At 33.7% G+C, this 20,632-nt stretch overlaps 3 protein-coding genes across 9 annotated transcripts; all 3 read left to right on the forward strand.

Moving 5' to 3' along the window:
• Positions 1-1,727: 1,727 nt before the first annotated feature.
• On the forward strand, positions 1,728-12,956 carry LOC100256151 (UDP-N-acetylglucosamine transporter UGNT1). 2 transcript variants are annotated; one of them, XM_002285138.5, is made up of 10 exons: positions 1,728-2,142; positions 2,296-2,372; positions 6,134-6,295; positions 6,407-6,540; positions 8,119-8,249; positions 8,346-8,390; positions 8,531-8,628; positions 11,388-11,495; positions 12,171-12,227; positions 12,314-12,956. In XM_002285138.5, exons 1-10 carry the CDS (start codon positions 2,007-2,009, stop codon positions 12,386-12,388), a joined length of 1,023 nt encoding a protein of 340 aa, XP_002285174.1. In that variant the 5' UTR covers positions 1,728-2,006; the 3' UTR covers positions 12,389-12,956. The 2 variants fall into 2 exon arrangements, with proteins under 2 accessions (XP_002285174.1, XP_059592237.1); XM_059736254.1 differs by lacking the exon at positions 8,531-8,628 and having other exon boundaries at positions 1,797-2,142; positions 12,314-12,428.
• A 525-nt stretch (positions 12,957-13,481) lies between these two features.
• Positions 13,482-19,108, forward strand: LOC100250997 (uncharacterized). Of its 6 annotated transcripts, none has more exons than XR_002029943.2 (5): positions 13,482-14,064; positions 14,687-14,786; positions 15,310-15,409; positions 15,776-15,925; positions 17,290-17,378. XR_002029943.2 is itself a non-coding variant. In XM_019219511.2 (5 exons), the coding sequence occupies exons 1-5, from the start codon at positions 13,893-13,895 to the stop codon at positions 18,711-18,713; spliced, it is 774 nt and encodes a 257-aa protein (XP_019075056.1). In that variant the 5' UTR covers positions 13,488-13,892; the 3' UTR covers positions 18,714-19,108. The 6 variants fall into 6 exon arrangements, 4 of the variants coding, with proteins under 4 accessions (XP_019075056.1, XP_019075058.1, XP_019075057.1 ...); XR_002029944.2 differs by having other exon boundaries at positions 17,284-17,371; XM_019219511.2 differs by lacking the exon at positions 15,776-15,925 and adding an exon at positions 18,407-19,108 and having other exon boundaries at positions 13,488-14,064; positions 17,284-17,378.
• Positions 19,109-19,411: 303 nt separating this feature from the next.
• Positions 19,412-20,632, forward strand: LOC109122511 (ATP synthase subunit b', chloroplastic). Its single transcript, XM_019219515.2, has one exon. The coding sequence runs from the start codon at positions 19,668-19,670 to the stop codon at positions 20,313-20,315; it is 648 nt and encodes a 215-aa protein (XP_019075060.1). The 5' UTR covers positions 19,412-19,667; the 3' UTR covers positions 20,316-20,632.

The raw sequence follows: 20,632 nt of genomic DNA on the forward strand, positions 1-20,632 counted from the left end.
GAGTCAATCTTGGGATTTAGCCTATGTTTGATTCACAAAAAAAAAAAAAAGCAAGGAAAGAACAAAAATATTAAGAAAAATGATTTTTTTTATATTAATTTTATTATAAAAATATAAATATAATTAAAATTAGTTTTAAAAAAATTATATATTTTTAAATAAGTTTAAAGTGACATATAAATATAATTTATTAACTCTAAATATATTTTTTATTTATTTTTCTTCACTTTTTTTCCCTTTCATTTTTTCTCTTTATTTTCTTTTTCTCTTATTTTCCCTCAAATTTTTTTGGGAATCAAACATAATCTTAATATTTAAGAAAGATCATTGAAAAAAAATTTAGTTAAGCAAAGAGGATTTAATTGAGGAATGCGGGATTAAGGACAAAAGTTATTGTTTAGCTACGAGGATATCTTTTTTGTATGATAAATATGCTAACAACTATGAATAAAACCTAATGCAAATAATTAGAGATAAGTAAAAAAGATTAAGGACAAAAAAATTTATTTATCTTTCTTGTTTAATAGATATACCAACTACTATGAGTGAAATTTAAGACAAATAATTAAGTTATAAATAAAAGAAAAAGGATAAAAATTATTGTTTGATCTTTCTTATATGATAAGTATAACAATAATTATGAGTAAAATTAAGGCAAATTAGTATAACTTCCATAAATTAATGTGTCAAGATGATAAAAGCCCATAAACTCATTCAATATTATATATATCTCACGGAGTTAAAAGTATTTTAGTTGAAGTTTAATGAAAAATGTTAGGGTATAGTAATGTCGATCTTAAGTACGAGGATGATCATCGAAATGATGACTCTTAGAACAAGATCGTGAGTTGTGATATCAAATGTCATAAAATGTTTGATTTATACTCACCAAATATCAATTTCAAGGGAATATTTACATGGTGTCTTAATGTCATATTATAAGTGGTTTTTTTTTTTGTTTTTTGTTTTCAATTCTCTTGCACTTTTTCACGATTTCTTACTTTTAAATTATTTATAATTAATTTTCAACTATTTTCATGAGTTTTTTTTATAAAAAAGTTTGTGTAAAAATAAATCCTAAAAATTATTTTCTCTTAAAGTTTGTTGTCATAAAGAAAAAGTTGTGAGAAAAATAAATATAAATTTCAAAATTTGCATCAAAATAAAAAATTATAGATTCAAATCACAGGAATATTTACATGGTCTCTGAGTGTCATATAATGAGTGTTTTTTTTTCATTTCTCTTGCACTTTTTTACTATTTCTTGCTTTTAAATTATTCCTAATTAATTTTCAACTATTTTCATGAGTTTTTTTTTTAAAAAAAAAAGAAAAAAGAAAATTTGAGTAAAAATAAGTCCTAAAATATATTTTCTCTTAAAGTTTGTTGTCGTAAAGAAAAAAATTATGAGAAAAAAAGAACAAAAAAAATGAGCATGAAAGAAAAGAATAAGAACAATATTATAAGTATATTAAAAATGAGCATGAAAGAATAGAATAAAAACGATATTATAAGTATATTAGAAATTCATAGGTGAATGTATTAACGAAAATATTTTTAAGTGGATGCGTAAATAAGGTGGATGGAAAGATAAATTTGATGAATGTAAATATAATTTTTTTGGGTTGTGTTTGATACATTAAAAAAAATTATTTAATGATTAATAAAAAAATCATAATATTAATATTAATATTTTTTAAAATATGGATTGTACTAAAAAGTGCGGGGGACAGTGGAAAAAGGAAGGGCAATTCTTAGACCCGAAAAAGGTCGATCCGAAATCCGAAAGGTGGAATGGGGTTTGGAATAAAAATTAAAATTAGAGAATGATTCAAAATTTCAGCTACGGGAACACCTCCCAATTTGATGAGCTCACCGAGTCAACCCGTTCTGAGTTGGCTCACCAAGGGCAGATAACGTTGGCGTCATCGCGTCAACGTTGAACGCTCCATAACACAGAGCGTGAGGTAGAGTTTTAGGGAGAGAAGCTGAGAGACGCCTCTCTCATGGCGTCTTCTAATTCCTCGAAGAGTCCGATGCTTCCGATATCGGATCCTCCGCGACCCGATGATAAGGTTTTCAAAGGATCCGCCATGTCCAAGAGAGGAGCCTACGCTGCAATCTCTTACATGTCCTGCGCAGGTGCCCTCTCTTCTCTAAATTGCATCTTAATTTCATGTGAATTCTGGAGTCGTTTCATTTGCGTAATTATAATAATTATCATTATTATTTTAATTTTTTCATTAATCGATCCATTTTACGTGAACTCCTCTATGCAATTCTTTGTTTTTGCAGTTCTATTGGTGATCTTCAACAAAGCAGCCCTTTCTTCTTATCATTTCCCTTGTGCAAGTGTCATCACACTCTTTCAGGTAGATTCCTGGCCATCTTTTTTCTTTTCTTGGCAATCAATTGCCTTATATAATCAAGGTGTTTGATTTTTTCACTCCTCATGCAACTTTAATTGAAAATTAAGTTAGTAATCAAAGATTTTTTATTTTTTTCCCTTCTCTATTCTAAATTATTAATGTTGTTATAGGGGCAACCATTAATTTTTATTTGTTTGTCTGTTCTTTAAATATTGAAACATTATTGGGTTCAGGAATGCCACATTTTTCGTACACCCTTATAGCAAACAGTTACAATACATGTCATTGTCCACGTGGCATAAGTAATTTGTAGAACCCATTCAAGAAATAATATTTCTGTGTTTTGGGTGGGGGTTTGAATGCCTTTTAACTTCTAAATCTCAAAAATTTTAAGGAGAAGCAAGTAGTCCTGCATTCTTGAAGTGAGTGGGCTATCGTAAAAAACACAACCTACAAATACTCGTGGCTTTACAAAAAATTTTAGGACATGCTATTGTGTATGTTAGAGAAGTTGTTAGGAAGCATTTGCTTTGGATTCACTAATGGCTTAAGTGATGCAGGGCTTTAAAGCTCAACACCTACCCTCTTTGTTAACTATGGATATAGTGAGGAATTTGTGAGGTTGCAGAAAGTTGGGATAAGGGCTGTATTATAGGCAAAAATATGCTATGGTTAAATAGATTTAGGAAGTTGGAAGTTTAAGGAAAGGGGTGAATGAAAGAAAATGACAAACTTTCATCCTGCCAGAGGCCGAAAAATGGAAGTAGCCCGAATATCCCTGAAATAAAAAACTCAAAATAGCTTGTAAAACTAACAATTAAAGTTCTAAAAAAAAAAGAAAAAAAAAAAGGAGGAAAGCTCCTTAAGGAAGCTTGATTGAGAATCTTGCATAATCTCAATATTAAGTCTAGAATCAGTCCTTCCCTTTTTTTTGCAGTATTTTCTAAACCTCAATGGCATATTGTGCATATCTTACTAAGCCACCTGGAAAGTGGATTATAAACTTTTGCACTATAATTGGAAATAATTAGGATAGCTTATCAGCTGCTGCCAGCTACCAAAGTTTCATTATTTCTTATGGCGTGAAACTTTATCTGAGCATGGATGAGTGGTTGTAGAAGTTGTGCTCTTTGGATGGCATATTTTTTTGTAAATAATAGGTTGATCCCTAGTAAGTTAACCATGCTGGATGGAATATGGATACATGGAGCTTTTTTCAGAACTTCCTAAATCATTATGTGAAAGCCAATTTCTTGTGTAGCTTTTGAAGTTTGAAAGCTTTGATTTCTGCTAGCTGACAGATATACCAAACTATTAAGCAAGAAATTCTTCAGCTGGCAGTTGTCCTAAGGTACTAAATAGGCAGTCATCACAAAATTTCTAATTCTAGTAGATTTATTAGAAAGAGTATCAACCTTTCCATATGATAAAATTAAAAGGTGTTGAAGAGACTGGCAATAAATGAAAACATACTTCTAAGATTCCATGCAAAGTTTTGGAGTGTAACTCCTCCAACTTGTGATCTTATGTTATGAATCTGAAGTATTAAAAAAAAAAATTCTGAACTTTGAAAAACTTTAATAGAGCAATGTACTTTTTTTGAATGTGCAAACTAATTCGGACATTAATAACATACTACTCCAACCCAAAGATTATTTAGTGGTGTCAGAGTTATTTTATGGATCTATATTGAACAACTAGTTACTCTTTTTATATCTCTAGAATTATGGCTGTCAATGGACTGTGTCTGGATCTGACTCACATCTGAATGTGCCACAACTAGGATCCAGTTTTGGACTAATTAGATATCTGTCAGTCCAAATTCTGTTTGCTGATGTGAATTTCAATTGTAATTGGGTTTTAAAAAATTAATTAAAGGTTGGATCCACGAAAATCCCACTTGGCTAATACATACATGTGACTAAATCTATTAGATATAATTGATTTGTCTATTATGTTGTTATGTCACATAGTTTATGTGAGTTATGTGGTAGTTTAATAGGATATACACATGTATTCTTAACATAAAACCCTAACAAGCATCACTCTAATTTTGGATTTTGGCAAAATTAGTACTTTTGATCATGTAATTGTATTTAAACTCAGTTCTAACTATTTATGATTTTCCATTTGATTTGGGCAGGTGCATTATTTTTTTAATTGGTTTCAAATTTGGATCTGATTTACATTATCAGATTCATTTACAGTTCTAATTAAAGTCAACATTTAATGTGTGAAATGTCTGTGAGCCTCAAGAAATATTTCTCTATTACTTCTATCCTTTACAGTATGGAGAAAAAAAAAATTCTTAAAACTTGCGGTTAATGCTCATCTGAAGGCCAATGACCAAGCAACCCAAAAAAGTCAGAACATGCCTTACTTAATGTTCATTGAAGCTTGTCACCAGTTTAAACTAGTCAAGATTGGGCTTGGGTTTTGCGTGTTTGATAAATGAGTTAAGCTTGAGTAAATCTATGCTTAACTAAATAAGTTAACATATCAAATATTTCTTATAACAGTTCACATAGAAGCTTTATAGGTGTCCATGTCAAATATGGTTTGAGCTTTCTGTTTAAGGGGTTAAACAAACTTAGAGAATCACTGCCAGCTGTCCTGAACAGCCTGAGACTTGTGATTTTGTTAATCTGGAAGATATTTAAAAAGTGGCACCTCATTTCCTTCCATGGGAATATGGAACAAGTGAATAGAAGGATCTTTGAAAACTTGGAGATGCACCTTGGGAAGGCAAGGAATCTTTCCTCAAAATAATTTTTTTTATTGGAGCTCCCATGCCTTTTTCCTGACTAGGCCTCCCCTTCTGAAATTTTTGGATCGTTGTGTTTTCTTTTAATCTGGGTGCTGCTATTGTACACTTCTCATGTAATCGCCTTTTTTGTTCTTTCTATAAATTTATATTCGATAAAAGTTAAAAAGTTTACAAATCTCATATACACCGTAGTGTATATTTAATTAGAATCGTTGGGACTAACATATTTTCAACACAAATAATGAAAAATTAGGCTTTTTTTAGCCTTTGGGGTTCCAATTCAAAATTTATGAACGCTATGATTCTTGTTTGTGCATTTATCTTTTTTATCTCCTCAATTCAAAGGGTATTTGGTAAATCAACTTAATGACTAAATAACTTAATTTAAGTCATTAAGTAGATTGAACATGTTTACTAAAATAACTTAATATCACAACTTAAAGTTAAAAATAACTTTAATTATTAAGTCAAATAATTAACTTATTCTTAAACGCAAATCTTTTTTACCACGTTTGTCCACATTAATGAGAGTATAGTTCATGACCATAATTCCATCCATGGCTCATTATTTATTGTAAATATTTTGTTGTCATTTTATGTATCTACAATTTAAATATGGATGTTTAACAAACAAATTTATTATTTAAAATTTATGAAAATAAACATTAATTAAATCAAGGTAAATATGTAAATTTGATGATGTAGAATAAATTTTAAGTTAATTTTACCAAACAACCGTAATACTTAAAGTTCAAATTAAGTAATAAGTTTAAGTTAACAAATTAAAAATAATTTAACTTAAAGTCAACTTAAGTCATTAAGTAAAAATGTATTTAAGTTTTAACAAACAGCCTCCCAATTTGGCACCCTAGCCTCACAAGCTGAATACGAATTGAATAATTGTTTTATTTTAAGGACATTGAAAATTTTGGGTTAATATGGATTCTTAACATTTGAATGAATTTATTCCCTCATTTCTATTTTGTTTCTGCTGCAGATAATATGTTCATGTTCTTTTCTCTATGCATTGAGACGCTGGAAGATTATTTCTTTCACACTTGGTGAATCTTCAAATGTTAATGATGGTTCCCCAGTTTTTGTACCGATCACAACGTTGATTCATACCCTTCCTCTTGCAATTACCTATTTGCTTTACATGGTATGCATTTTATTTTGCAATGTTGAACACTTCCTTTTAGTGGAAAATTGTTTCTTTCTTTCTTCTTAGTGATAAATAATGTCTACCCATTCTTCTCTTTCTCCTTGAAAGCTAGTTACCATGGAGTCTGTTCGTGGAGTAAATGTTCCCATGTACACTACCCTTCGGCGTACTACAGTGGTGTTTACAATGTTTGTGGAGTATATTTTGGCTGGGCAGCGGTATACATCTTCTGTTGTTGGAAGGTAAATAGCCCTTTCTTACTGGTGCTTTCTTATTATGTATATCTTGTTAATTAAGACATGATGATGATGCATGATGCATGTTTCTTTGTTTCATGAAATTACTCTTAACTTTATACTTTCTCTTGATTTGGTTGTTGGGAGTAGTCAAATTGTCTATCCTAGAACATACTCTTGCAACTATGCTGGAAAGTTGTAATTCTGTCAGATTTAACAATCTGAACAATTAATCCAAATGTCTTTCTGGAGTCTACATGATGCTTCAAATCAACACTTTTTTTTCTCCTAATTCTTTTTTCTTTCATGACCAGGAAATCACTTGCCTATAAATATATGACAACACATGGACATCCCTGTTGATAGTGACATTCAAACAAAGAAGTTGAAAATTGTAACTTGGAACTTGAAACTTCAATGATACATTGCCAGACAATACACAATACACATATAAAAGCCGATAGAAAACTATGTAGGCATGGAGATGCACAATAGAAAGAGATAAGCTGTGTAGGAAGGTTAGTATTGCCAAGTCAGGTTGGAAAAGGGGTGATGGATGATGAAGGTGAGAGGCCCCACCCCATATGGAGCCATGTAAACATATAAGGAGAGTAAGGGAATGACATTCTGTGCTTGATGTGAACAATCTAGAAAGAGCAGAATAGAAGGAGCTATGAAGGGAGGATGTGGCTTTGTAAAGATAATATCCGTATTTGATAGGACCTTATCTTCCTGGTGTCTGTGTTGTGTAACATGTAAGGTTCCCTCAGAATGTTTTTCCTTGTGGAGATAGGGTTTTCTTGTTTCAGTTACTCCTTTGTATTGAACATCGTATAGTTGTCATGTACATGGATTGCACCACCTTGGGTGCTTTCTGAATGGTTCTTATTAAAAAGGAAGAGCTACATGGTTCCATTCTGATAGGAAGGAATAAAAGATTAAATATTGTGCAATTTTGAACTTTGTCTACTCTTACAAATCAGTGGAGTGAAGCCCTTGAGGCTTGGCTCAAGTGGTAAGAGGTTGGGTTGGGGTTGTGGGAGGTTCCAAGTTCAAGTCCTAGTGAAGACAACATAAAAAGAAAAAGAAAAGTTTACATATCAAAAAATAAATGAATAAATCAGTGGAGTGAAATTTTAGAGTTTGCGAAGTTACTAAGATCTGAAGTTTAAAGCTTAATTATGGATACAATGAGGGAATGCCTTTTGACAGTTGAACTTTTCATGAAACCATTACTTGGTATCTTTTAAATTTTTTGAAGTATTAGTTATTTCCATATGATTTTCCTTTTCCAATTTATTTAAAAGAAATTTAAGTCCCCAGATTATGAGTGGAACCACACAGGTCGTCTTTCCAGACATGGGTCCTATATGAACAAATTTTGAGGCCTCTTTTGGATTGGAATTGAATCCTAATATTCAGGCTGGTGGCTATAATGTCAAGTATCTCATTCTTGATGCTCAACTGTCTGAGAGTTCACATTGTTTTTAAAATTTGTTACTGGAAATAGTTTTGAGATCCTTGACTTGAGTTGCAATGTTTCTAATTCCTTCATTTAACTGAAAATTTTAAGGGTTTTACCAGTGTGGGCCTGATTGTTCTTGGTGCATTTATTGCGGGTGCTCGGGACTTGTCGTTTGATTCTTATGGTTATGCTGTTGTTTTCCTGTCCAACATCACTACGGCAATATACCTTGCAACCATAGCCCGTATAGGTAGAATTTCCATTTTTATTTTATTTTTTAAAAAACTTCCAATGACATCTCAGTAGCTTGATTTCTTTCTTAGATGCTGATATTTTCTTTTCTCAGGGAAATCTAGTGGCCTTAATAGCTTTGGCCTAATGTGGTGTAATGGTAAGCTTAAAAATTCCAACTGCTTGTATTCCTTTAGACATGCTGATTATTTTCTTGGCAGAATTACTTAATGGGGTTTATTTGAATGCTATACCTTTTCAGAAAATCTTATTACATCTTTTTTTTTTCTTTTTTTATAGGGATACTATGTGGACCAATATTGTTGCTTTGGACCTTTATTCGGGGCGACTTAGGGATGGCCATGAATTTTCCTCATTTTTTTTTGCCTGGTTTTCTGGTACTCTCTGATTGCTAAAAAAAACTCTCTTTCTGCTAAAAAACTGTCTTTTAGTATGGACATCAACTTCTTCCTTGGTGACTCAACTTGGATCCCTGCGATGTTTACTTGTGAACAAGAGCTGAAAATACTACATTTTGTTCAGTCCCTTCCTGTCTATATGCAAGCATGTATAGTTTCTCATGTGTGTGCTGCAAATTGATTCATTTCTTTTTTATCTGTTGGTTCTGCTGTCATTGATTTGTACAATTCATCTTGCCTTTTTCTCTTATTTATAAAACTTCTAGTTGGTTCATATTTATGCTATACTGCATGTAATTCAATATCTAAGGGTATTGATGATATGTTAACTAATATTTTAGTGTCAATTGTATGAAATATATAAAGATATTCATCCCTAATGTTTTCATCTTTGTAATTTGATTAACTACATACTACATTTTTTATTCCATGTGATTGATTCTTGTTGCATAATTTTACTAGTAGATCTTGAACTAATTCATGCATCAATCTTGGTCTTTGCTGAATCATTTTTGGCTCTTTGTGATTTATTATCAGCATCAATGATACTAGTTAACTTCTTTAGATGTTCCTTTTTCTTAGGGGTGTTTTGATAACCAGAATGAGTATTTAAAAAACAAATTAAGCGTCCAACCATAAAGCATATTTATAGCATAAATGAGGTACCGTTCAGGATATAGATTCCACTTAATATCACTTAAAATGTTAAGTTCTAGGAACCTAACTAACGCAGAAGCAATACACAATAAGAGGTTTTAAAATTTTTATAGACTCTGTGGGGATGTGGGAGGTTCCAAATTGAGTCCTAATACGGATTGCAAAGAAAAAACAAATGTTTGCCATAAAAAAAAAAAAAAAAGAACAATTATAACTTTTGGTTGCTACTTTTAGTCTTTTACCTAGTTATTTATTAATAAAATTTGTTTTAATTTTTAATTCCTCTATAATAAACTTCAACAGTGACAAATTTACTTCAACTGTAATTTCTTTTTATTTTGCCAATTTGACTCTGAAAAGTATTTTTGTTGATTCTAAATATGTATTTTCTAGCATATAGAGGCAGAGACAAAAAAGTATCAGGTAGATAAGTTTATTTTTTACAGTGGAAAAATATTTTTCTATTCTGAACTTTTTAAAGTCTACAAGTAAGCAATTGCCCTTTAATTAATACAATTAGAAGATATGGAAAGGCCGGATCTGTCATTTATATCTTTGATTAAAAAGAAAAAACAAATGATGATGTGTGGCAAATTAATTAATTTCTTTGAACATTTAGAAAAAGCAATTGATTTGTTTACCTTTTTCATTAATAGCCCAAAACAAGCATATGCTGCTCTTATATGTTGCATAACATGATATGCCATTCTTCATGAAGATTCTAATAATTGCATGGACAAATTTTTAAGATAAACAGTTTTTTTTCCCTTTAGTTTTTTTACTTATCAAACCGTTTAGATGAATTCAGTACTTAAATTTCATATGATATCAACAAGTATTTCACTTTCTCCACCTATCAAAAAAAAAAAATAGTTCACTACTTAATATTTTTGCACTAGTAATTCAATAGTAAAGTTTTTGATGCTTAATTTTCAGTTTTATCATATATCCCCTTTCTTACTGTTTCAATGTTTTGTTGAAACGTAAAGATCTAGGCATAAATCTTAACCAACATTAGGATTTTTGATGGATATTATTCAAATTGTTGTTATAAATGTCATGTTTATGTTGATTGTACAATTTTGAGTCATAGTTATATCAATTTACATAAGATAATGGAAAAGATTCGTAGATTAATTAATAACATGAAATTTGAGAATTTCTATGCATGATATGGCATACTTTTATAATTAATTAATTAAACTTTATTTGATGTTGGATTAGAACTTGAATAGTTACTCTATTTCATGGGTGTGTATAAATCTCTTAACATGGCGCATTCATTCTGTAATTTTGAACATTGAGCCTGGTTGTTTATTAATGTCTATATTAAAGATTTTCACAAGTCTAAGCCTTTTGTTGAACTTCGGCATTGCATTGATATATCAATTGGCATATTTGTATTATAGAATTTTGCATTTTTAATATTGATGAATATTACTTCAGAGCGGTGAAGGTGCAACACTGATGCGGTGATTATACCATATAGAATATTATATGAAGAGAAAAATGACTGCTTTGTGGATCAACCAATTATGTCATTCCTTCCTATTCTTCTTACTTATTTTCCCTCTCTCTCTCTCTCTTTCTCTCTCTCTCTCATGTTGGTTTGATGAACATGATGGGACATTAGAACATAAAATTCAAACCAGCAGGCAGGCCAGGGATGGTATGGAATGAGTTTTAGGATCATGTGCACAGTATGATAAGGATTTTCCAATTTTTCACCATCATCATTTGTGGGAGTGGCTTCATTTTCTGTTATTACTCAATTCTGATGGATGTATTTGTGCTCAAAAGTTATGTGAAACACATTGGGCTAGTGTGAGTTGTTTTGGGATAGATAAAAACTCCCTATTTGGTAGTTCTTTAATTATCATTTCAGAGATGTTGAAGTCTGTATATTGTGTAACTAACTTGTTATGCAAATGATGTGGAAAATAAAACTGAATCAGTCTGCTATAGGGAAACTTGTTTATCTTCATTTTTTATGAGATGTGCTGAGAGTTAATATCCAAATTATTTTAACAGTGGGGCTAATTAAATGTGATATGTTTCTTGTTCCCTTTCTGGTTCGGCAGGTCGTGTTGCTGCTCTCCTGTATACTGGCATTCTTCTTGAATTACAGCATATTCCTGAATACAACTCTAAATTCAGCGGTCACACAGACAATTTGCGGCAATCTAAAGGTTTGTTTATCAGTCTTTTTGTACCCTTCTTAATGAATGACTGATTTCTTTCATGGATTTCTTTCTATTCTACCTTCTTTTGTTAGTTTTGTTTGCTTAAGCTAATTAATTGGGTGGGGAACGGCTTAAAGTCACCTTATGCAAAAAGGACTCTTGCATTGGATGCTGCTCCTGGTACCGATGAGTTGTCCAACATTGCTACCTCAGTTGCTGGCGTATCTGTGTGTGAAAACAGAAAAGGGCTAAAGTAGCCATGTCATCAATAGAGAGGGATTATCCAATTAGACCTCTTCTGACACTACCCTGATTTTCTATGGATTCCAAATGAAATTCATGAGTGTCAAAAAAGGAATCCTTCAATTTTTCCGAGGTGTGAAATATTTCAGAATAGGTTTAAAATTGGTCAAAATTTCAAAAATTTTGTTTAAATTTGAAAACCAGAATTACCCTGCCAACCTCAAAATATCCTGATGATGGCCAATTTTTCATCCATTTGATAGTTCAAGTTAATAAGTATTATCTCCTCCAGCCTCAACATCAAATATCAAAACAACTCACTAATATTCTACTCAAAAAGTCTCTAATTATGTTTTGCCTCGGTTTTTATACTTTCATTTCAAAACATCGTCACCCTGTACACATTCTCAAATTTTCTATTCTTTGTGCTCCTTGTAGGATTTGTTTACCATTGGACTTGGCTGGATGATTTTTGGGGGGCTTCCTTTTGATATTGTGAGTGAAAACCCCAGTAACCTCAGTGCCCTCCTCTACATTTACCATTCTGCTCTTGTGAGAGAACCTAACATGTTTCCTTGCAGTTGAACATTACAGGACAATTTCTGGGTTTTCTTGGTTCTGGCTTGTATGCCTACTACAAGCTCATAGGGAAGTAACTGCATGAGCTGTTGGGAGGATCGGTTTTTCTCATTGGAGGTTCAAGTTGGCGCCTCCCTTTCTCCCCAGTTCTGGTTGGATGACGATGGGGTTGTTGAAACAGATACATACAAGGAGTTTTCTGCTTGGTTAGAACTTAGTAGCTGGTAGAAATTTTTCTAGGGAACTGGGGCTTTCTTTTGCTCTAGTGAAAATAAAGATAGAATTGGTTTTAGAAACAGCGAGTGCTAAAACAGTTGATTTTTTGTTATATTCTAATTGATGATTCTATAGAATTTTAATTATCACACAGAAAAAAAAAAAGGAGGAAAAACAAACCATCAGGCAGCTTGAGCTATTTTTTTTGGTGAAGTACCAACTAGGCATTTTATGCACTTAGAAGTGGCCTTTGTTTTCTTGGCAAATCACCATAAGCCTCATCAGAAGTTCATTGCCCAAGTTTCAAAAGAAAACTCTATATTTTGATTCGTTTTTTAGCGGGTGAAACTTACGTTCTGTATAAGCTAGCAGTGGCATTTGTTCTCTCCGTAAGTGAGGGGTTTTTATATTCCACCTAATATGCCTTCATGTCTATCTCAATTAAGATCTTATTAAGACAAAAATGATCCTTAATGAAATAATTAAAATACCCTTAAAATTATCATTATAATTACATTTTTGGACATCCTCAAGAGTATATGAAATTATGCTTTGAGAAACGTTGAAAGACATTTAGAATTATACTTTTAGATATGTTTAATCGTTCTTATAATGTATTTAACCCATAAACAAATGTCTTCAAGGTTTGATTGCATATGATATCTCAAGAAGTATATATCAACCATGCACAAATGTTTGCTTACATGAAAAAAAATCCAAAATTTAAATCATGTTACAATACATTGTATTTTTAGTATAGTAATATGATTAATTTGGTTGATCTTCTCTCGGGTTTTGACTAAATACATCTAATTCTCATTGATTTGAAATTTCATTACTGATCATTTTTATTTGATATTTACACTCACCTTTTCTTTAATTCAAAATAAGAGAAGTATTATTATTATTATAAATTTTATAATAATAATATTATAAAATTTGTTTTTATGAGTAAAAATATAAACAATATAATACTAATAATATAAATGATTATTAAGGGCCCATTGAGATTTGATGGGCGCGAAGTGTGTGGGCCGCGGGCCCACGGTGGGTTTAGGCGGTAACAGTGTGATACAAAAAGAAACCGTCGTCCCACCCGAAACAGCAGAGGAGTTCGAAGACAGCACACAGATTCTCTATTGCTCTCCACGATAACCTCCGACACAAGCTGAAAAAGCAAAACCCTAACCCTAACTCCACCAAAACGATGCGTGTTCCTCTCTCTCAAGAATCTCTCTCCTCCTCTCTCTTTTCTTCTTCTATAAATCCCGCCTCTCCTCCCTGAACCACATTGCTTCTCCTTCTACCCCATTCCAGCCGTGCCTTTTATTTTCACTCCTCCTATACTCTCCTTCACTTGTTACTATGCCTACCATTGATCTGGACGATATTGTGCCCAAGGTTTCACGATCTGCTGCTCTGCGTTTCTCGCCATTGCTCGTTATCAATGGCCTTTCTCGGAAGGCTTCTTTCTATTGGAAGCTTCCTCAACAGCCCATCAAGCTCTCTGTTCTCAAATTGGATGGCTCTTGTTTCCGTAATTTCGCTGTGTGCTTTTGATTTTTTTTTTTAATCTTTTTTTTTTTTCATGGAGTGTTTGGTTGCTGAGGAAATGTGGGAAAGTAAATAGATTGGAAAATTCCATTCTTAAGTTTCTCATTACTAGGACCTAACTCTCTTTGTATCCATTTTTTTTTTTTTACTAAATGGCTGTTTGGTTGCTGAGAAAACTTGGGAAGAAAATGGTGCTGAAAACGTGTTGGTGTTGGTAAGGTTTGTGTATGCGTGCGCGCGCGTGTAAATATGCTTTTTGAAATTCTCTTTGGAATAACCAGTTTCTGGAAACTGTGAACTATTTTGCATTTTCATTTTGGTCTTATGTTTAATGTTGTTTGTGTTTGGTTAAAAAGGAATAACGAAAACCTCGCTGAACTAAGCGAAATAGTTTTATTAGGATAAATTGAATGGATTTGGTTTTCTCGATCTTAAACCATGAAACTTCAAGATTCAAAATTTTAGTTTATTTTCTTTTCCTATCTCAGCAACCATATCGAGCCTAATGCTTATACCTGAAAGCCTTTAGGTCCTCTCTCAATCCCCAGACATGCATATCCACACAATGGATCAAATTGATTGAATTTAGGTGTTTGGTTTTACAGAAATTGAAGTAACAAAGACATCAACTGTTGCAGAGCTCAAGCAGGCAGTGGAGGATGCCTTTAGTCATTTGCCGAAGAAGGGACCTGGAAAGATTTCATGGTATTTTCATTGCCGCTACTCTCACATATTGGGGTAAAGACACACACACACAAATAAAAAATGAAAAAGAAATGATATTTGATTCTTCTCTTAGCATAGCTTCCAACAAACTTCTTTCCCATAGTGCACAAAATGTACATACATACACACAAAAAGGTCCTCATGTACACACACATACATATTTGTATGCTTATATGTGTGTGTGTATCCAATAAACTTCTTTTCCATAGCATAAAAAGTACATACATACACTCAAATACGCCCTCATGTACACACACATATACATATTTGTATGCTTATATATGTGTGCGTGTGTGTATGAAAGTTTAGATCTTATGCACTAACTATATAGATGGTAGTTGCCAGCACATCAATTACTTCTTCAGTCCACAACATTGTATATTGTAGGTCTACCAGGTGCATTGGCCATGGTAATTTATATAAATTGCTGTTTTTGTTATGAGAAATTTTGTGTAGTACTTCTATTGAATTGCTCTTTTCTTTTTTGAATTTTTTTGTGGAGGCTGCATGTTTGGGGCCATTTCTGCTTATGTTATAATGATCAGAAGCTAGTAACTGAAACCGAGTATATCAAAAACTATGGGATCAAAGACGGTGATCAGGTTTGTGTTGGGTTTTCCTTCTTGTTCTTGGGATATGTTTGTTACAAGGATGTTGATCTCCTTTCTGAATTAGAGTTCTTAGAATGGTTTACTGTTGGGAAATGTATGTTGCGGATGAGAAAACTGTATTGCCTCTGTATGGATGTGTATTTGTCAACTTACCAGTTATTGTATATATGTATACACACACACACATCATACTGATAAAATTTTCAATCCTATTGTGATTCACACTCTTTGTATTCCTCAAACCTCTGTGTTTCTTTCAATTGCTAGTGACTTTCAAACTTAAAATTGACTTGTTACTTGAATGAACTAGTTGAGAGGTTGAGCTTAACTGATTTCATCTTGGCTTTCTATTAATAGATTGATTTATTGGAAGCTTCCTTACACATGTAACAAGGGTTCTTCTATTTGAGCACTTGTTCAAGAATATGACCTTAGAAGTTCTTCTTTAGAGAAATGTGAACTAATGTGAGAGAAGCCTTAAGAAGGAAAAGGCTGAAAATTCCTGCGGTACGTATATCATACAAGAGCATTTTCCTCTAACAAAGTTAAAGAGGTCATGCATAGAAGAAATTTTTATAAATCATCCAAACATTTTAAGAATCTAAGAGCCTATTTGGGAATTGTTTTCTAGACTTGAAAACACGTTTGATAATTTTTCGACAGAAAACAATTTTTGAAAACTTGTTCTGAAAACAAGGTGTTTTTTTATAACATGTTTTAATTGTTTTTTAGTTATTTTCAATTGTTTTGTGGGATCTGTTTTAAAAAATAATTGTACAAATATGGAAAATGATTGAAAATAAAGTATTATGTATAAAAGTTATTTAATAAAGTACTATGTATAAAAGTTATTTTTAAGAAATATTTGGAAACGTAGAAAACGGGGTTGAGAGCATTCCAAGTTCCCTAACAGACTTTTGTTCTAGAGAACATTAGATAACTATTTTTAAAAATTGTTCTTAAAAACTGTTTTTTGATAATTGTTTTAAAAATTGTTCCCAAACAGGCCCAAACTTCCCCATTTCATTACTAATTTCATATATGGTTTTGCCAAAGGAAATCATATGCTGCGAGTTCATTAATATCAAAATGCTTTTGTTTAAAGATTTATTTATTTTTGATAAGTACTTTTGTTTAAAGATTTATTATTCTCATGATGTGGTCTGGTCCCAGTAAAATTCTAAGAAAAGGTATTTAGGTGACTTGTGGTCCATGTAACGGGATATCAGTGGCCAAAACTGCACTAGCACACTGGAAGAGGCATCCAGAGGTGTGGGTTGTTCCTGGGGTTCAATTCTTAGTGTTGACTAGAAAACAAGAACATAGGTGAGAATTGGACATGGATGGAGATGAACAAATTTGTAGTAGAAGTGAGCAGTCTGGGTCAAGACACTTTTTTTTGCAGTGAAAAACAAAGTGAATAAACAGGCTAATTTGTAGTTGCTCTCTTTTCAATGTCTGGAGATTGAGAAGAATCTTTTTTCTAGATTGAAATTTGAGGACGCTTTGACTTTTCAGATGATTGGATTGTCAATGACTTCATTCTCCTTATAGAGATTAAAGAAGCTAACTGTAGCTAGCAATTGAATCTTTGAAGTTCCTTGCAAGTAGGGCATCTTACCTTGTATAGGAGCACTTTGCTTTAGCATACTTTTAGATTATCACAGATTCACACTTGACTTGGGGTACATGGTTGGGCATTTGAGGTTAAATTCTTATTGTTCCTTAGTTTTCTTGTACATGTTCAAAGATATGTATCCCATTCCTGCTTCTATGCATCTCCTTGTTTTTGTAAACTCAAAAGATGTTTAATGTAGATTATCAGAGGTGCACACTTAGGCTAAGTTTTTTCTTTGTTGTGGAAGGTGCAGCTTCATTTTGTCCGGCATCAATCAATCAACTATAACTTGAGAAAAAGGCGACAAAAAAGGCGGTGTGGTGCTTTGACACAACCCAGAATGTAAGCCTCTCTGCATAGTTGTTCTCTTTCTGTGATGAGCTATTCTAGCTATCTATAGTTTTTACATAGAGATACACAATCCCCAATCAGTGGCTACAGAGATTAGGATTGACTAATAGCCAGTTTTTTGGCCAGTCCAGAAGTGAAGAGTGCCTTGTTGTTTGTTGCTGGAGAATTTTCCACCCTGCCCTTTTGCCTTTGCTGCATGGACCAAATTGATCTTTTAGTGGAAAGGGCATGTATCACCAATTGGGCAAAATAGTGCTGGGAAAAGGGGCTGATACCACATCCAGTGCCCCTGTAGATTGCCCAGTTTTTATTAACAACAGACCAAATAATAAGAGGGGCACACCAATCATTTTGTTGAAAACATGGGAAATTGAATTAGTAGTAACATCCTGTAGCTTTTATTCTGTAAATGACAAGTATGCTGGCTCAAAAGCAACTGAAAAACTGTAATGTATATGATATGTTGGTATTACTGCCTTCTTTGAAGGAGGCACAAGTGAAACACGGTATGGTAGGATATCCTAGAAGTTCAAATGACTCTTAGATTGTCACTGAAATGCAGTCTTAGGCTCTATGCTTAAAGATGTGACTTCTTGTCTACACATCATGTGAAGATATGGCAGCCAAAACTGGAAGTTCCAGTCTCCGTTGCTTATTAACCAACAGGTAAGAGGGAGATCCTGGTTTTATTTCTCCAATGTGTAATGTATTGGTCTAAAAGAGGTTTGGAGGTTGAGGCACCTAACCTCCAGTTTCAAATGGAATTTCTCTTAATTTGAAGGTCGAAGAGCCTAGGTGATACTGAAGCTGGTGAATGTGAACTCCCTTAATTTGAAGGTTGAAACTGGGAAAGTCAAAATAGGTTGGTTTGGGACATTCCTTAAAGATGTGCTCAGTCCTGGTTGATTAAAATTTTATAGTATCGATTGGGTTTGCACCATGCACAATCTAGCACCTTGTTCATTTTATTTATGGAAGATGTAGACCAAAAAAAATGGGACTAACCTTGTGATTCTAAGGTCGTCCTGCAGATCAGATGGCTGTGAAGAGAAAGAATCCAATGGCGAAGAAGATGATAATCAAGAGAATCAGAAGAAGGAAATTTTCAGAAAACGGGAGAAGTTCAAATTGTCAATGTTATTGGGTGGTTGGTTCTCATACTCCAAACTCACAAGCCCAGGAAGAAGGAAATATGAAGGCAAGACGAGTAAATCAAAATTTAGCAGTGGCTTGTTGGGCAGTTTTAGAAAGATGGTACGGATTTACAATAAGAAATCCGCCTTCTCAAAGAATGGCATGGAGAGAGGATTAATGGGGTCCAAGTAAAATGCACTACTGAGGGTATTTGAATGGTTAAATTTCATCGGCTTCAAATTGGAAAGCTGTGTGCTGATGCTGTGTTGGAAAGATCATACATGGAGAGAGGATAAGTTCAATTAAAATGCACATTTCTGAGACTGCCTGCCTGGAGATTTTTGTTTTGTTCAACCATTCTTCAAATCAACAATATGCTATTGAAACTTCTCTACTTGTTGAAATTTTGCTTACAAAGCAGAATGAATGTAAATGAGTAAGAGTTTGGTTGGGTCTATACGGTTAATCATCCACTAGATGCTCTACTGGGATACCCTGAGCTGGTGTTTGGTTTTTCTGTTTGGGCTAGAGTCACGAGGTGCATTATGCAGTATACCTGTGAAATAAAGGAAATTAATTACAAATCACTATGATTAGGAAAATTTTTGAGTATTGAACTGATACCTATTTAACATACAATCCTGACGGTTGAAAGGGAATTTAACTTGTTCAATGGAAGTACAAATAATGTGACATTAAAAAAGTAAGGATTGGATACAAACAATGGATTCAACTTGATACAAAGCACTACAATTGAGATGAATACATGATGTGAAATCCACTTGGGGCCACTGACCACTAGAAATGATGAAATCCATAGACACAATTTTACGGTGAAAAATTAATCCTCGGATACTAACTCAATGCTTTAAGTTATAGTAATAATTTTCTGTATTTTTCTTTATGGAAGGCATTTTAACTTAGGTGCTGCTTTCCAGACCTAGGGTCCAATTTTATCTTCTATTTTTTTTAGTGGAATGAAAAACCCACAAAAGAGTGGGACAGTTGCTCAGTTGCTCCACAACCTCATCAATTTGTGTGGCATAGAATGAGATAGCCTCTTCTCTCCCTTTCCCGTCCTCCAAACAATACAAGCAAAATCAACACTCGTACATTCCAGAGATAGCGCTAAAACTAGCAACAGCCATGGCTAACATGATCGTGGCTTCCACCAAAACCCTAATCACCTCCTCCCCCTCCCTCCCTCCCACCACCACCACCCCCAGACCCAAATTCCACCTTCCCCACATCTCTCTCCCCCGACTCCCCAAACTCCTCTCCCTCAAATCCGCCGCCCTCATCGCCGCTACCACCACCACCTCCCTCTCTCTCGCTCCACTTCCCTCCATGGCAGAAGAGATCGAGAAGGCCGCCCTCTTCGAATTCAACCTCACCCTTCCCATCATGATGGCCCAGTTCCTCCTCCTCATGGTCGCACTCGACAAGATCTACTACTCTCCCCTCGGCAAATTCATGGACGAAAGAAACGCCGCTATCAAGGAAAAGCTCAACAGCGTGAAGGACACTTCCGGCGAAGTGAAGCAGCTGGAGGAGCAGGCTGCGGCTGTGATGAAGGCGGTGAGGGCGGAGATATCGGCGGCCCTCAACCAGATGAAGAAGGAGACGGCGGCGGAAGTAGAGATGAAGCTGGCGGAGGGGAGGAAGAAGGTGGAAGCGGAGCTGCAAGAGGCTTTGGCCGTTTTGGAGAAGCAGAAGGAGGACACCATCAAGGCTCTTGATTCTCAGATCGCTGCTCTGAGTCAGCAAATTGTGAACAAGGTCCTTCCCCTCTGATCTTTTTTTTTTTTTTTTCCTTTTTCCAAATTTAATTTTCATGGCCATCATGGGAAACAAATTTAATTTCCTATTATAATGGATTTTGTGTAGCATATATATAATTGCAATGTAACCATCTACCCATGTGGAAATTTTTGGGGTCACTTCCAAATGAATGACAAATATGGGTTGATGAATCCTCTTAACAAAAAAGGGATTGAAATCATGGGAAATGACAAGATGATTATGTTCTTCTATGTATTTTTTCTCCGGTGTCATACTTCATCACTTTGGATTCACCAAACAATAAATAAATTTAATGATATTGATTTTTA

Source organism: Vitis vinifera, chromosome 4 (assembly GCF_030704535.1).
Source record: "Vitis vinifera cultivar Pinot Noir 40024 chromosome 4, ASM3070453v1".
Lineage (NCBI taxonomy): Eukaryota > Viridiplantae > Streptophyta > Magnoliopsida > Vitales > Vitaceae > Vitis > Vitis vinifera.